This window comes from Rhinatrema bivittatum, chromosome 13 (assembly GCF_901001135.1).
Source record: "Rhinatrema bivittatum chromosome 13, aRhiBiv1.1, whole genome shotgun sequence".
NCBI classification, from domain to species: domain Eukaryota; kingdom Metazoa; phylum Chordata; class Amphibia; order Gymnophiona; family Rhinatrematidae; genus Rhinatrema; species Rhinatrema bivittatum.
Window position 1 is genome coordinate 83,855,956 of NC_042627.1, and position 16,569 is coordinate 83,872,524.

The following is a 16,569-nucleotide window of genomic DNA, read 5'->3' on the forward strand; positions in this document are numbered from 1 at the left end:
CGACGTTTGGGCACCCTCTCCTACAGTCTCAGACTTCCCCTAGCAATGAAGATCCATAATGTGTTTCACGTCTCTTTATTGAAACCGCTCATTCTCAACAAATTCAGCACCAAGACACCAGATCCGCCTCCTGTTGATGCAGAAGAGGACATCAGGTACAAAATTGATGCAATATTTGATGTAAGGAAGAGAGGCAGAGTTTGGGAATACCTCCTGTCATGGGAGGGCTATGGACCAGAAAATAACTTGTGGGAACCTATGGCTAATATCATGGACAAAGAGATGCTGAATCAGTATCATCGATCGCATCCTCGAAAACCAAGACCAGGTAGGGGGTCTGGAGGAGGTCCTTTGAAGGGAGGTACTGTTGCGTCCGTTGGACTCAGACGGATTCGTTCTACTTGCCTTACCTCAATAGTTGCTTTCTCCACCAGCCTCGGGAAAATAGCGACCGCCACGTCTGCTTGCCGCATTCTCCGGCGTCCCCAGAACAGCTATTGGCAAGGCATTCCACCATGATTCACCTGAGGGCCTCTTAGGGTGCGCGCATGCGCGCTACCCATGTCTTTATTCCAGCGTTGGCACAAACCTCCGGGGCATCCCCCTCGAGTGCAGTGATGGCCACTCCCCATGGGAGTGGCCATCACTGCAGCACCTAAGAATCCACCAAACACCTCAAAACCTTAACTTATCCAAACCTTTTTTGAACCCAGCTACACTAACTGCACTAACCACATCCTCTGGCAACAAATTCTAGAGCTTAATTGTGCGTTAAGTGAAAAAGAATTTTCTCCGATTAGTCTTAAATGTGCTACTTGCTAACTTCATGGAATGCTCCCTAGTTCTTTTATTATCCGAAAGTGTAAATAACCGATTCACATCTACTCATTCAAGACCTCTCATGATTTTAAAGACCTCTATCATATCCCCCTTCAGCTGTCTCTTGTCCAAGCTGAACAGCCCTAACCTCTTCAGCCTTTCCTCGTAGAGGAGTTGTTCCATCCCCTTTATCATTTTGGTTGCCCTTCTCGCTACTATATCTTTTCTGAGATGCAGCGACCAGAATTGTACACAGTATTCAAGGTGCGATCTCACCATGGAGCAATACAGAGGCATTATGACATTTTCCATTTTATTAACCATTCCCTTCCTAATAGTTCCTAACATTCTGTTTGCTTTTTTGACTGCTGCAGCACACTGAGCCAATGATTTCAAAGTGTTATCCACTATGATGCCTAGATCTCTTTCCTGGTTGGTAGCTCCTAATATGGAACCTAACATTGTGTAACTACAGCAAGGGTTATTTTTCCCTATATGCATCACCTTGCACTTATCCACATTAAATTTCATCTGCCATTTGGATGCCCAATTTTCCAGTCTCGCAAGGTCCTCCGCTTGTGATTTCACTACTCTGGTCTTGGTGTTGTCAGACAATGCATTGACAGTGGCCTACATCATTCATCAAGGTGGAACCAGTAGCTTTTCAGCTTATGGTAGCATATTGGATTAGTCCGTTTCTGGTTTTGCGACTGTCTTCCACCAACGCAGAGCTACCATGGTTCTTCAATCATAGTAGAAGTCCAAGAGCACAGGATGTAGAGGCTCTCATTCAGATGTGGCCATGGGATAGAATGGTATAGGCCTTCCCACCATGGCCACTGATAAGCAGGATCGTGTAGAAGATGCTAGCCAGACTGGAACCATACTTCTGATGGCTCCGGATTGTCTTTGGAGGCCGTAATAGGCCGTCAACCAGAGGCTGCCGTTGTGCAGTCTTCTAAGGCTACCACTCAGGATGGATCAGATGCATCAGGGACCCGTTCCACACGATGATCTGAGTTGTTTTTGTCGTATGGTTTGGCCCTCGAAAGGGGTTGGGTGTTGAAGCATGGTTATCCTTTTGCAGTGATTTCCACTTTGCTCCGGGCCAGAAAGTTTTTTTTCTACATCTCTGGCCTTTGTTACTGTTGAAGAATTGAGAGGCCTGATGTGAGGAGCGAAGTTCTCAGCCTCTCAAGGGGAAATTCCTTTAATTTTGGAATTTCTGCAGGAAGATTTGCTTAAAGGCTTAGCCCTTATCACCCTGAAGGTTCAAGTTGCAGCTCTCGCTTGTTATAGTGGGTGAGTCAATAGCGGACCATTGTCTTCTTAACAGATGTGTTCCATTTCCCACCTTTCACCCAATGCATGGTTTTTCCTTGTGGCTACTTGCCTTGTAGGCAGATTTTTCTCATGACAATTTATTCAGCACATCAGATTTCCGAGATGCAGAATCTTCTTGTTGTGGGCCGTTTCAGGAGTTTCAATTGAATCGCTCTTTTCCCTGCTCACACTGGACATGGATAGTGCTGTGCATGAGTATCATCTTTTGCAGGCCTTGGATGTCAAGCAGCCTCTGATGAAGTACTTCACAATTTCTAAATGTTTTGGGAACTAGGATTGGCTGTTTCTGATCCATGGTGGAGGTAAACAAGGAGAAGTAGCAACACGGGCACCTATAGCCCATTGGAAAAACGATGTCATCACAGCCACCTGTGTGGTTGCCAAGATTCCTTTCTCTAAGTGACTTAGAGCGCATTCCATTAGGGCGCAGGTGGTGTCATGGGCGGAGCCTTAATTATTGGCTTCGGCTGAGTTTTCCCAAGCAAGTGATATGGTCTTCCTTGCATACCTTCCCAAGCATTACCGCTTAGACTTTGCATGGGCAGTAGTAACTGAACTACAAGCAGTCTCCTTGCCTGTTCGGAAGTAGCTTTGGTACATCCCACTTGTGGGGATTGGCCTGCCTGACTGCAGAGGAAGGATAAATTACTACTTACCTGATAATTTCCTTTCCTCTAATGAAGGCAGGCCAATCTCCGACCCACTGTCGGTTGCCGATTTTTGCTTTTAGGTGTGGACATTGCAAAGTGTTGTTCATGCTATTCAGTGGAGGACTGGTAAGTGTCTTACCTGATGTCAGGGCAGGGCTATATGTTTTTTTTTATTTATATTTTTATATTCTGCTTTTCGCACTTTTTTCAGCACGAATTACATTGCCTGAGGCAATGGAGGTTAAAGTGACTTATCAAGATCACAAGGAGCAACAGTGGGACTTGAACCTGGTTCGTAGCCCACTGCTCTAACCACTAGGCTACTCTTCCACTCTGTGACCTCAGCTTTTACTCCGTCCACATCTGCTGATAGAGATGCACAACCCGCTTGTGTGGATTGACCTACTTTCCTTAGAGGAAAGGAAGTTATCCTGTAAGCAGTCATTTCTCCTTTCTGCAATGGCAGGCCTAAATCTGACTAGCCACCCTCTCTCCCTCAGGGCTACCATTAAAGAGAAAGTCCCCGAGGGTCTGCCTTCCCTTACATTCCACTCAGACAACTGTATTTTCTTTAAAAAAAAAAAAAAAAAAAAAGGACTTTAGATGGGGGTGGAGAAATGTTTCCAGCTCTGCCTCCATCCTTTTTTGGACAGCAAAATTGTGTTTTTATTTTTACAGACGTGAGATAGAGAAGGAAACCATGGATTTAAAAAAAATATAGTACATTTGGTCAGGTGGCAGGGTGGAGGAGAATGAAATGTGTAGTCAGGTGGGAAGTACAGGGAGACCTGGCTGAATGGTGAGGGGTGGGTGTTTAGAGGACAGGACAACTAATCAGCATGGATTTTCAGTTCTAATCATCTAAGTGGATATTTTCCTCCAGAGGGGAAAATTAGGAAACAGTGTGGAATTTCCCCTTCCATGGTAAAATACCACAGGTTAAAAGGCCCCAAAAGCTGCATGAAAGCAGCATTTTCTCCCAGGACCTGATCTACACCTCCTCCGTATATAAACCCCTGCCTTCCACCCCTCAAAAACAGTGCTGTGTTATGCAGCGAATGGCTCTCCCTCTTCCCACCTTTCTAATACCTTGATAGGGGCATAACTTGTATTGTGCCAGTGCCATTTTGATTTGTGACAGCTCCAGGCCCAGTGTCTAGGGGCATAGTGGGTCCCCGTAGGGCTTTAGATCTTAGATGTATGCCTGGAGGGTCAGGGGATTGAGTTGGGAAGGTGGGGAGAGCCGTTTGCGGTGTGACAAAACTTTTTTGTGCAGTTCTTTACCATAGGGCCACCTCTCCACAATTGGCAGTGGTCTCACAAGATGCCGGGGGGGGACGCACGGAAGAGGGAGGAAGCGTTGATCAGGTCACAATGTCCCTTTAACAAACTTCCTTGGAGCATTGGGATGCTTCCTGGTGTCCCAATGCCCCTTGGGGAAGTTAGCTACAAATTGAGTTATAGCTAACTTTCAGCAAAATAATGCAGCTTGTGATTTTTTAGGCAAAGCCACAATGTTTTATTTGATGAAATCACCTAGTAATGAGCTGCTTTGCATGCAAAGCAGCTCATTACAACTTTCCTGATATTGTGTAAAATAATGTGCACAGTATTTAAAATACCATGTGTTATTGTTGTCACTAGGTATTTACCACACACAAAGTGCCTAATGCAGCTTAGTAAATATAGTCCTAAGTTTGATCAATGTACCAGTATAGCAGCCTAAATTAATTGACTTTTCAGCTGAAAACCTGGCCAGTTAGGATCAGCTGAAATTAGGCAGTTATCTTACCACTCAGCAGGTTTTTGAATTTTCACCCAAGACTAAGTAAGTTGCCAGCAAAGCATGCAGGAATGAATGGGCAGTTCTGTGTAACTGCACGAAAAAATGTATGCTGGGTTGTCACACTGGGCTAGTGACCATTCTAGTTAGCATATAAATGGAGCAACTTCATTTAGAAGGTAGTTTTGATAAGAGGTACCAAGTCAGTTCCAATAACTCATTTTGTCTGGTTCCAGTTCTTCTGTGGTGCACGTGTCTGGTGTGAACGATATTCAGTCACCATCTTCAACAGGCCAGAACATGACCCAGATATCTCGTCAAATAAATGCCAGCCAGGTTGCCTGGACAGGAAGTCGACCTCCATTTGCAGGGCAGGTATAGTAGTGACTGCGTGAATTATTGTATGTTAATGACAACATGCTGTATTCATTATTATACTGTAGCTATCCTTAGTTAATACTTAGTTTTGTTTATTAAATTGTTTTAATCGCTTTTCTTTTTCAGAAGATCAAAGCAATGTACAAATAAAGTAAAACTTAAGTAATACAAAATAAAATAATATAATACTATAAAGCATAAAAGACAACTATTAAAACAAACTATACTCCTATAACAAACACATTTAAAACAGAAAACTGAACACAGTTATATAAAAAACACAAACAGATACAAAATGAAAAGCCTAAACTAAAATCTAATTATTTTATCCAAAAAATATCATAAAATTAAAACAAGATTAAAAAATAAAAATCCACAGAATTAAGAAACAATTTCAGAGAAGAATCATGCCTTTTATAATTTGGAATCCATATCTCTCAGTTCTTGTATTGCACCCTGAAACCCACATAGTAGCACAGTAAATGCAGCAGAAAAAGATCATCCAGCTCATCTAGTCTGTCCAGTTGTCCTGCCTACACTGCTTAGAATGCAACCCAGCTGTGACCACTTGCAAGATTTCTTCTTATCCGGGGCAATCTTTCTTTGTCTTCCTCCTTTCCACCACCATCTTGGGTAGAAAAGCACACAAGACCCCACTTTATTCCCTCCTGCACTCATTTCTATAATAATCTAAATAACCATTATTTCCTAGCGTGTAGCAGATGGACTCAGGAGCAATGGGTATAGTGTACTCCTGATAGCAGTTGGAGACGGATCAGATTTCAATCTGACGTCAGCCCTAGTACATAGACCCCTGCAGGAAGTGCAGCTCTTCAGTATTTTCCGTCTCCATAGCAGTTAGGGACTATCTGCTCGCTCGCACAGCCTTAGAGTAAATTTACCAAAGAAAACCAAAATAAGAAATCTTTCCTCTACAGACGAGCCCCGCTCTCCTGCGGTGACACCCATTGGGTCCCTCCCCCAGTTGAGAATTCCCGAGGTGATTTCCGCGATCCCTCGGAGGTAAGCCTCGGTCCGGTGGCCGACTCTCAGCGGGGTCCTAGCCCCTGACATCGGGTGAGGCTGAGAGGCAGCGGGTGTAACCTCGAGCGCGGCAGTGAAGGTATTTTCCCTCTCTCCCTGCAGCCACAGTCTGCCCGGATCGAGACTGGGAAACGCCGTGACAAGGTAAGGTAGAAATCTATTTAAAAGTCTCCGGTCTCCGAAGTTCGAGCAGACGCACAGGTCGCCAGCCGGGACCAATGCCACCGGATTGATCTGCCCTAGCAGGGCTAGACCCCGGTCAGATCCGAGGGTCCTCCCATGTGGAGACCCTCCGAGGTGGTCACCATATTGTCCGCGTGGTTGCCGTCACTGTCTTGTTCTATTCGCCGCCCTGTCCGCCGTTCTGATACGTGCGCACAGAGACAAGCCGTGCGCACAAATACCTTGTGCACGCAACGTCGCTCGCCCAACTACCAGGTGCACAAGCGACACGCATAGCCACGCGCTTACGGTGCCGGGCGCATAACTTTGCCTTGTGCACACAACAGCTTGCTATCCCGGGCACAAGTGCCTCAGGGGAACCTAAGACGAACCCACTATTAGAGGGACTCCGTCAGACCTCCCACTATTTCCCACTATTACAGACCGTCCAGCAACTAATTGACCTGGAATGGGATGCCCCAGAAACTACATTCAAAGGGGGCCGGGCTCTGGCAGCCATGCACCCTCTGGACCCAGCCACCAAAGAGCTCCTTGCATGTCCGAAAGTGGATGCCATGGTCTGCGCGGTCTCGAAGCGCACTACTATCCCGGTGGAGGGAGGAGCAGCACTCAAGGATGCTCAAGACAGACGTCTGGAATCTATCCTCAAACAGTCCTTTGACGTCTCCACTATGTCTTTACAGATCACGGCCTGCTGCGCCGTGGTGACACGCGCCTGCTTAGCAGAGACCAGGAACAACACGTCTGGGAAGGCCCTGGAACCAGCTGTATCATTCCTCGCGGACACTGCTTCTGATCTGGTATGCAAAGCAGCTAGAGGAGTGTCATCCGCCGTGGCAGCCAGAAGACAAATCTGACTCCGAATCTGGTCGGCCGATGCATCCTCCAAAATGAGACTCACAAGGATGCCTTTCAAGGAAACACTCCTGTTCGGAAGTGAACTAGAGAAACTGGCCAACAAATGGGGCGAGTCCCCACTGCCGCGGCTACCCGAGGACAGGAATAAGAGAAACCAGAGATCCTTCCCTCGAACTTCCAGGGGCAGAGGATCACAGCGCTTCAACCCCTATAGAAGCGCATATCAAGCAGCCCGCCCCACAGGCCAGAGCCAGTCCTTTCGGAACAAGCACAACAAAAGGGGAGCCAGCTCGGGCTCAGGCCCCAGCTGCACCCCACAATGAAAATCCGCCGACCCGTCCAAAGGAAGAAGCCATAGGGGGCAGACTTGCCCTATTCTACCAAAGATGGGTCGAGATAACTTCGGACAAGTGGGTCCTATTCATCATTCGAGAGGGATATTACCTGAATTTCCACCACCTCCCTCCAGACAAGTTTGTGGAATCTCCCTGCCATGACCCTTCCAAGAGGATGGCAGTGGAAGCTACACTGACCAGATTGCTAGCCTTAGAGGCTATAACACCGGTGCCTGCACAATAAATAGATGGAATAATGTCCAGTATTTATTTTATCGTCCCCAAGAAAGAAGGAACGTTCAGGCCCATCCTGGACTTCAAGGTGGTCAACCATCACCTGAAGATTCCTCGCTTCCGCATGGAAACCCTACGCTCAGTAATAAGGGCGATACAACCGGGAGAGGTCCTTACATCCCTGGACCTGTCGGAAGTCTACCTACACATTCTGATTCATCAAGAGCATCAGCGTTTTCTACGCTTCTCGATCCTGGACCGTCACTACCAGTTTCGGGCACTACCATTCGGGTTAGCCACTGCACCCCGGACGTTCGCCAAGATCATAGTGGTGGTGGCAGCAACACTGAGGAAGGAAGGAATCCGAGTACACCCGTATCTAGACGATTGGCCGATCAGGGCGAAATCCCCAGAGAAAGCCACCAGGCAACCAACAGAGTCAAAACTCTACTGGAGAGCCTCGGGTGAGTGGTCAACACAAACAAGAGCTGTCTGCAGCCCTCCCAATCTCTAGAATATTTGGGAGTCCGGTTCGACACCAAACAAGACAAGGTCATCCTGACACCGACAAGGAGATCAAAACTGATGACCCAGGTGCGAACCCTGTTGAGCGAACTTCGCCCCACAGCATGGGACTACCTACAAGTTCTTGGCCTCATAGCATCCACACTGGAAGTAGTGCCATGGGCAAGAGCTCACATGAGACCCCTACAACGCACACTACTATCATGATGGAATCCACTGTCCCAGAACTACACCAACTACGATGGTGGCTACAAGAAGCCCATCTGAGCCAGGGAACGAGACTATCCTCACCAACCTGGATCCTACTCATCATGGATGCCAGCCTACTAGGATGGGGAGCACCTGCCAGGAGCTAACCGCCCATGGGCAATGGAACAAAGAAGAGTCGGGATGGAACATCGATCGCCTAGAAGCCCGGGCAGTCAGACTAGCCTGCCTAAGGTTCGTTCACAGACTCCGAGACAAAGCGGTCAGAGTAATGTCAGACAATGCCACAACAGTGGCCTACATCAACCGTCAGAGAGGAACCAGAAGCCAACAGGTGTCTCTGGAAATAGACCTCCTAATGTCATGGGCGGAAATGAATCTTCAACAGATCTCGGCCATCCACATCGCCGGGAAAGACAACATTGTCATGCTACGGAACCAAGAGCGAGAGCAGCAACATAGCCTCTCACCCGGATGTCTCCCGCTTTCTGAAAGAAGTCAAGCAGATCCGACCACCCCTGAAGTGGCCTGTGCCTCTTTGGAACCTCAACCTGGTCCTAGATTTCTTAGCAGGAACCTCCTTCAGACCTCTCCGCAGCCTGTCTCTCCGACTATTAACATTGAAAACAGTCTGTTTTGCCCATCGTATATCCGAGCTACAAGTACTGTCCTGCCGAGAGCCGTTCCTCAGACTCACCCCGGGAACCATCCAGTTACCTTCTGCAAGGATCTCCAGGCGATCACCTCCAGCTAGTCTACCTCAGAATAGAGAAAGGAGCAGTCTGGCAAGAGTCTTGAAAGAAGAAGAAGGGGAAATGCTGTCAGCAGATGATGTGAAGTTGTCTGTTTTCCAACTGTTTAACAGAGAGGAGTTAGTTCTTTTATATCTCAAGTGCTGAAATCCCTTAAGAATCCCAAATTAGAGGGGAATCCCATTCTGGAGAGCTTTAGAAAGCCTTCAAATCTTTTCTCTTGCACAGGGCTATCAGAGACACTGGTCTGAAGGTGGGAGAAGTGATAATAACAGAGTAAACAGCAGATAAAGACCAAAATGGTTCATCCAATGCGCCCAACAAGATGCATAGGGTTGTAAGTGTCACCCCGTGCAGGTTACCACATGCAGAAACATTGCACCAAGTCTGTAGCACCACCTCCAGGAGAGTTTTCCATTCATCTACCTCATTTTCTGTGAAGAAATATTTCCTGAGTTTCATATCACGACCTCTAGTTCCATCAGAAAAGGTTTGCTTTTTGTTCAGGTGTTTAAAACTCTATATCATATCTCCCCCTGTCTTTCCTCTCCTTTAGGGTACATGTATTTAGGTCCTCATCTCTTCTCGTATGACTTTCAGTGCAGACCCCACACCATTTTGGTTGCTTTTTTTCTGGACCGCTTCTATCCTATCTCTATCCTTTTTAAAATATGGTCTCCAGAAGTGAACATAGTACTTTCAGGTGAGGCTTCACAAAAGTTCCTGTACAGGAGCACTATCACCTCCTTTTTTCTGCAGGATATGCCTCTGACCCAAGTCACATTGCTTCACCACCTTCAGATCATCAGACAATATTACCCCAAGGTCTGTCTCCCAGTCTGTGCACACCAGTCCCTTGTCCTCCAGCATGTTCAGCTCCTTTGGATTACTGCAATCCCAGCTGCATGCGCCACATATCTTGCCACAGAATCCTTGCTCTGCTTCCAAACTACTTTGACTTCGGATATACAGCTGGCTATACATTGCTTAAATAGTACAAAGCAGCCTTAGTCCAAGCATAGAGAAATGATGATATACAGTCACCAGAAAATAGCGTTCCCAATTTTCCCCATATAGTTGGAGAAGTAAAATATCCAGAGCTGGAGCATGTGTGTGAGAAGAACGTATATGGATTTCTTTCTCATTCTCATGTTTCCCCAGTAAAGCTTATAGGTAGCATACTGGTGTCAAAATGACTGTCTTTGTTTTCCAAGAAGATGGCTGCTATGAGAAGTACTTCAGAGCTCCAAGAAATATGGTTTCTGTCAGAAGCAGGTCACTGTCATCTCAGGGCTCCAACCTGTTTCACCTTTCAGCTCTTGTCTCAAAGAGTCGTCTTATGAGATCAGTGTGATCCAAACTTGAAAATGGTAAAGTTTCATGCGCAGCTCAACACAGCTGCATTTTTCCACTATCTCCCTTTTCTGGATATTAAAGATGTGGACTTTCCTGTTTATGGAAAAAGTAAATTGCATAGGAGATAAAAGTTGTGAGTTTTATAGGTTAAAAAAATGCTGGAGTCCTAGCAAGTTCTGTTTTTGTCTTCATGCCAGGGATTTGCATTTACTTGCCAGTGCTTATGCTTTTCTTCGTTTGGATTTTCTTTCCAATATTTTGGCTATAATAGTCTCTCACCTCACCATGCCAGCAGTCATTTGGCCTTCCACCTTTTTTAATGCATGCAATATATCTGGTTTGGACTTCCAAGATGATATTTTATATCATCTTGATATTTTTATAAAATATCCATGCCTGATGTAAACTTTTAACTTTGTAGCTGCACCTTTTATTTTTTTCTAAATATTTTCATAATTTTATAATAGTCTCCCTTTTTAAAGATAAATGCTAGTGCAGTAGTTTTCCTTAATTTCCTCTCTCCAGTTGATTTGATCACCGATTTTCAAAGCCGACTTACACATATATGTCCACTTTGAAAATTATCCCACCAAATTTACCTGTACTCAATTATATCTGCAATTATGGTACATGTAAAATTTTATTTACATGCATATTTTTTTAAATCTGCGTGTGTCCAAACTCCTCCTGAGCTCTGCCCCCAGTAACGCCTCAACTCAGTCCAGGTAAGCTGTGTACCAGCAGGATCTATGCATGTATGTTTACCTGCATATTGGGCAGGCAATTTTGTGAAAGTTCATTTCCATGAGTAAAAATAACTTTTTTATCTACAGAAATACTTTGAAAATTACTTTCTAAGTGGGTATATGAGGCAAACAGGAGATAAAGTAGCTTTCCCAAAGTCACAAGGAATGTCAGAAGCAAGATTTCACCCTGATACAGCCCCATTGCTCTAAACTTCCTTATTAGCAACATTGCAAAATGCTTTTATGGAAAAATCTGTCTATTTGCAGATGACACAAAAATCTGTCCCAGGGTATACACAGCAGGTAGAGTGGAAAAAATGAAAAAACTGGAAGAATGGGGAAGGTTTGGAATCTGTGCTTCAGTGCAAAAAATGTGTAAAGTCCTGTATTTTATTAAGCACACTTAATATTCTGCCCTCTTACTCTATACTCAGGGCAGATTACATATAATACAGCAAAATACATAAAACACAATCTAGGGTGCAATGCATTAAGCAGTAGTCAGATAAGAGGACAAGAAAGGAAGCTAAGACTCAGACTGGCAGGGAAAGCTAAGCATATGCTTGGATACTTAAGGAAAAAGGTCTCACAACACAAAAAAGGGGGAAATACTGCCTTTATAAGTCAAGGGCCAGTGCCAGAATATTTGGTATCCTAGGCAAACCATGGGTCATGCACTCTCCTCTCCTAACTTATCTATTGGCAGCAGTGGCTCCAGCACAGGCAGTGCTGGTGGGATTTTTCCAACTGCCTAGCATGCCTAATGGAAGTCTGCAGTGAAATTCAGGAGGCCAGATAAGGGCCAGCAAATGGTACAAACCCTACAATGGGAGGTTTAAGAAACTCGAAATGTACTTACTAGAAGGGAGAAGGGATATGATAGAAACAGTCAAATATTTATTAGGCTTTAAAGAATACAAAAAAGGAAATTCAAGGAGAAGAGATCATGATATGAAATTGGAGGAAAGGAAGCTCAGAAGAAATATGAGGAAATACTTAATAGGAATGCAGAACTTGTTTGGAATATTCACCAGCAGTGGTAGTAATAACCAAAACTAAGTAAAATATAAGCATACTTGGGGCAGATATATCTCACAGTGGCAAAAACAGGGGTGGAAGTAGGATGGTAAAAGGAATTGAGGGTATGGAAATGCTGACATTCACCTAGCCAAAATGATAGAGGACCAGAAGAAGAGACGACAAAGCCAACTTACATAGAGGCCGATGCAAAAAAAAAAAAAAAAGCACTGAAAACACCCACTTTCCTAACGTGCCCCTAGGCACCCTTCCTGGGGGAGCCATACAATATTTAAATTAGGGGTCTCATTGTCAAGGAGGCACCAGAGTTGATTGCACACCCCAGCACCTCTTGACAACTGGCGCCTGCAAGCAGTCGGCTGTCCGCAGTTGTCTGCCGGTTTAGAAAACGGATGCTGAATTTATTGGTGTCCATTTTCCTAATTGGCACACAGCCACGGGTTTGGGAAATGGACGCTGGTTAACCGAGCGTCTGTTTCCCGAGCCTGACCGCAGGCACTTTAAAAAACATTTTTTTTAAAATCTTTCCTTCTTCTGACTTAATATTGCCATGATATGAAGTCGGAGGATGTACAGAAAAGCAGTATTTTCAGCTTTTCTGTACAACATTTTGGGGTGCTCAGAAATTAACGCCTGCACCTGACAGGCGCTAATTTCTGAGCGCAAAAATGTGCTTTTTGGATGCACTTTTTTTTTGCATTGGGAGTGAATAACTAATAGCCTCATTTACATGCATTTGCATGTGATGAATGCAGTTGGTTTCCCGGCGCGTTGGACGCGCATTTTGGAGGCGCTAATCCCCTTATAGCATAAGGGGCTGTGCACACGCCTACACAACCCGTCCAACTGCGGGTTAAACAGTGCGCTTGGCTGAGCCTCATAGAATGGCAGAATGGCTGTGTCAAGCTCCCATGAAAAGGAAACAAGGTCAGCCAATATGCAGTGGTGGCAGAGTTTTGCTATGTTCTCAGGTACCACTGAGGGAATCTGCCAAGTTTTCAGCCTAGGCAATAGGCAACTTGGCTACAGTTCTCTGCTAAGGGCAAAAGGAAAAGGAGTGAAATTCTGCAGGCAGTCAAACTTATATAATTGAGAAATATCCTTAGCACAGTAAATGTGGTAAAGACAGAGAAGGGTGATGACAAAAGCTTGCAGGACTCGCTGCTGGGAAACAACTGTAGTTACAGCAGCAGAGACAGGGAAACCAGGCAGATTGGGTGGGCCATCAGCATCTGCGATTCTACTGTATTACTGCACACATACATGAGATATTTGCTTTGTTACACACAAAATATTTTATTTACTATGCAACATTGTTCTATCAGCAATAATATATAATAATTGTGAGGTTTTTTATTATTCAGCAAATTCCATCTCAGTCAGGCAAAGCTCAGTCATCTCCATTCAGCATTGGAGCCGGTCATAGCTACTCTGCAGACCCATCGTCCTACAGTCCTCTCTCCAGCCCAGCTACCTCCTCTCCCAACAACAATGCATACTCTAACCTGGGAAACCGAAATGCTGGCTTTGGTAGGTATTTCAAATGTACAACTAGCTTCATTGATACTTTAGCTCTTTTAAAAAGATTCAGGTTTGTTGGCTATAGCTTTCTGGAATTGAGCTTAAAGCAGCAGAAAGATATGATTACTTAATGCATGTTTTGAGATAAGTTATTGCTACCTTTAGCAGCCTAACTATATTAATAAAATATTCATGTTTCCCTTATGTCAGAATGAATTTAAAATTGAAATGTAATCAAAGTAACAAATCCAAAACTTGGTCCAGAGTTCCAAATATAGCTAAGCAAAATGAACAGAGAGCATTTAACATTCAGACATAGCTGTTAATTGCAGCTTTGTTAAGTGGAATAGTTAATAGAAAACAAATGTAATCACTCACCCCCTTTTTAAATTGTTTTTTTTTAGCCTTTCAACAACAACTTTATTTGCTTCAAAAAATAACAGTTCAATTATTGCAAAAAATGTTTAAAAAAAACCAAACAAAACTAGATTTACAAAAGATTGACTCCACCCTGATTTCTAGCATGCAAGCTATAGTGAAACTGGGCCAAATGTTTGCAAGCAAGAGCAGTTTAATGTATTGGAATGTGCCTGTTTGTGGGGAGACATTTCAAGGCATGCGTCTGATGTCATTCCACAAAACCTCAAGCATTGTATTAAGTCTACAGAGGTCGACAGGCAAAAGGATTTATCTAGCTAAATTTAGGGCTTAGCTGGACAAACCTGAGTTTTAAATATTCAGTCCTTCTGAACAGCTAAGTCTTTACCCAGCTAAAAAAGAGACAGGGTGAGGTGCTCGCCAGGTAAAGGTCTCCAGAAGAAGTTTGATGGATAAAAAGCTAGCATCCCTCCTTTAAAACATGTTGGAAAAATCCCCCTAATGATTGGTCCTTTCACTCACTGCTAACTTTAGGGACATCAAGTTAATCAGTTCTGATTGCTCTGTTCACCTGAAGTGAAGTGAATAATTTATACTGATATGCTGGGAGTTGTCACTTCTGTGCCACTTAGTATTCAACCCAGGGGGCCACTCTTTGAGGGTTCAAGGGTAGGGACTGGGATGGGAGTGGGGCTGGGGATTTGGCCAACACCTTTTTTTAAGGTAGGAGATCAGGTAGAGATCAGCAGCCCCTCTGCAAACTAGTTTTTGGGTTTTTCTTAACTGACTTTATTCAGCATATAGCCGGTTACATTTAAAGTTACCTAGATAGCTCTAGCCGAATATATTCAGCAGGAGACTTGTTCCACTGAATTTTTGGCTAATGTTATCTGGACAACTTCACCTTATTGCATATGGTCCCCATATGCAATATGGGGACCATATGCAATATGCATATTTACCAGTTAAACTATAATATTTATTTATCACTATGTTAAATTGTCATCTAGTTATATTGTTCCATATGTTCTACTGTTCTATGTAAAGCTCCGCTCTCTGTTGGGCAGTTCATTGTTTTATGTAAACCGGAGTGATTTGTAGTCCCTACAAGAACTTCGGTATATAAAAATTAAAAATAAATAAAATAAATAAATAATGTTTTGCCAAGTGGTACTCATTCATAATATTAATGAACAACGCACAATTAAACTCTGGAATTTGTTGCCAGAGGATGTGGTTCGTGCAGTTAGTATAGCTGTGTTTAAAAAAGGATTGGATAAGTTCTTGGAGGAGAAGTCCATTACCTGCTATTAAGTTCACTTAGAGAATAGCCACTGCCATTAGCAATGGTTACATGGAATAGACTTAGTTTTTTGGTAATTGCCAGGTTCTTATGGCCTGGATTGGCCACTGTTGGAAACAGGATGCTGGGCTTGATGGACCCTTGGTCTGACCCAGTATGGCATTTTCTTATGTTCTTATGTTCTTAACAGAAAATGATTACAGATTCTTACTTCCTCATCTAGCCAGACATATGGGTTATGCTCCCCTACCAGAGAAGACCAAGAACAACAGATTTGCTGACGTCACCCCTTATAAGATCCCGTGCTGAGCTCTGTTTCCAGCAGGTTGTAAACCAGTCCTTAGAATACCCCGTGCTGTTGGCTGATGCATGAGTTAGGTTGGATTCTGATTTTGAGAAGTAGATACCTCTGGGGCAACTGTTCCAGAGCCAAAACAACCAGGGGATTCCAGGGTCTCTGATTCCTGGTGAAAAGGGTTCAATGTTGAGCTGGTCAGTGAATCAATTTCTTTTTTCATCTCGATTCTCCTTGGCCCACCCCCTTCCTCCCCATCTGCCTCGTGCTCATTTTGGGCTCTGGACTCTCAGCTCATCTCTGACTAATCTTCTGCTAGCTGGCTGGCTGTTCCATAAATAAACAAACTGCAGTAGCTGCAAGGCGTGCGGGACATAAGGGAGAACTTCTTATTTTCCTCCGGTGAGTCTCTGTAAGGAGTGAGGGGACTCAAATGCATTAAGCGCAGTGGCCTCTTAGTAGTACAGCATCCATCACATGGTGTCCAGTAGCTTGTTTTGCTGGCAGTGTGAGGGGGAGACAAGAACAGCCAAGCAGTTAATCTCTGTGTGGCTTCCTCTAGTGCCAGTCATTGACAAGGTTTCTGCCACTATGCTGAGGCCTGAGCTGTAAACGGTGGCACTGAGGGGCTGGTTGGGCCTCCGGTGCTTTTGCCTGCAAACTGAGGGGATTTCTCTGGGTTATTTGGCTTCCTTTTCGTGGCTTCCTGGGCCTGTGGCAGCTTTTTCATCTTCGCTTTCTCTGTTTGCTTTTAAAGTGGTTGCATCACTATGGGAAAAATGTGGATGCAGAGTCCAGCCCACCCCCTGAGTCCTTGCAT

The 16,569-nt window shown here is 44.5% G+C and overlaps 1 protein-coding gene across 4 annotated transcripts in view; it reads left to right on the forward strand.

The window, feature by feature from the left end:
- ARNT2 (aryl hydrocarbon receptor nuclear translocator 2) overlaps nt 1-16,569 on the forward strand; it is a 251,764-nt gene that overhangs the window by 198,850 nt on the left and 36,345 nt on the right. For all 4 annotated transcript variants that reach the window (XM_029574575.1, XM_029574576.1, XM_029574577.1 and 1 more), the window contains 2 exons: nt 4,833-4,971; nt 13,617-13,782. In XM_029574575.1, coding sequence (XP_029430435.1) covers nt 4,833-4,971; nt 13,617-13,782 — 305 coding nt within the window. The remainder of the gene's footprint in view (nt 1-4,832; nt 4,972-13,616; nt 13,783-16,569) is intronic.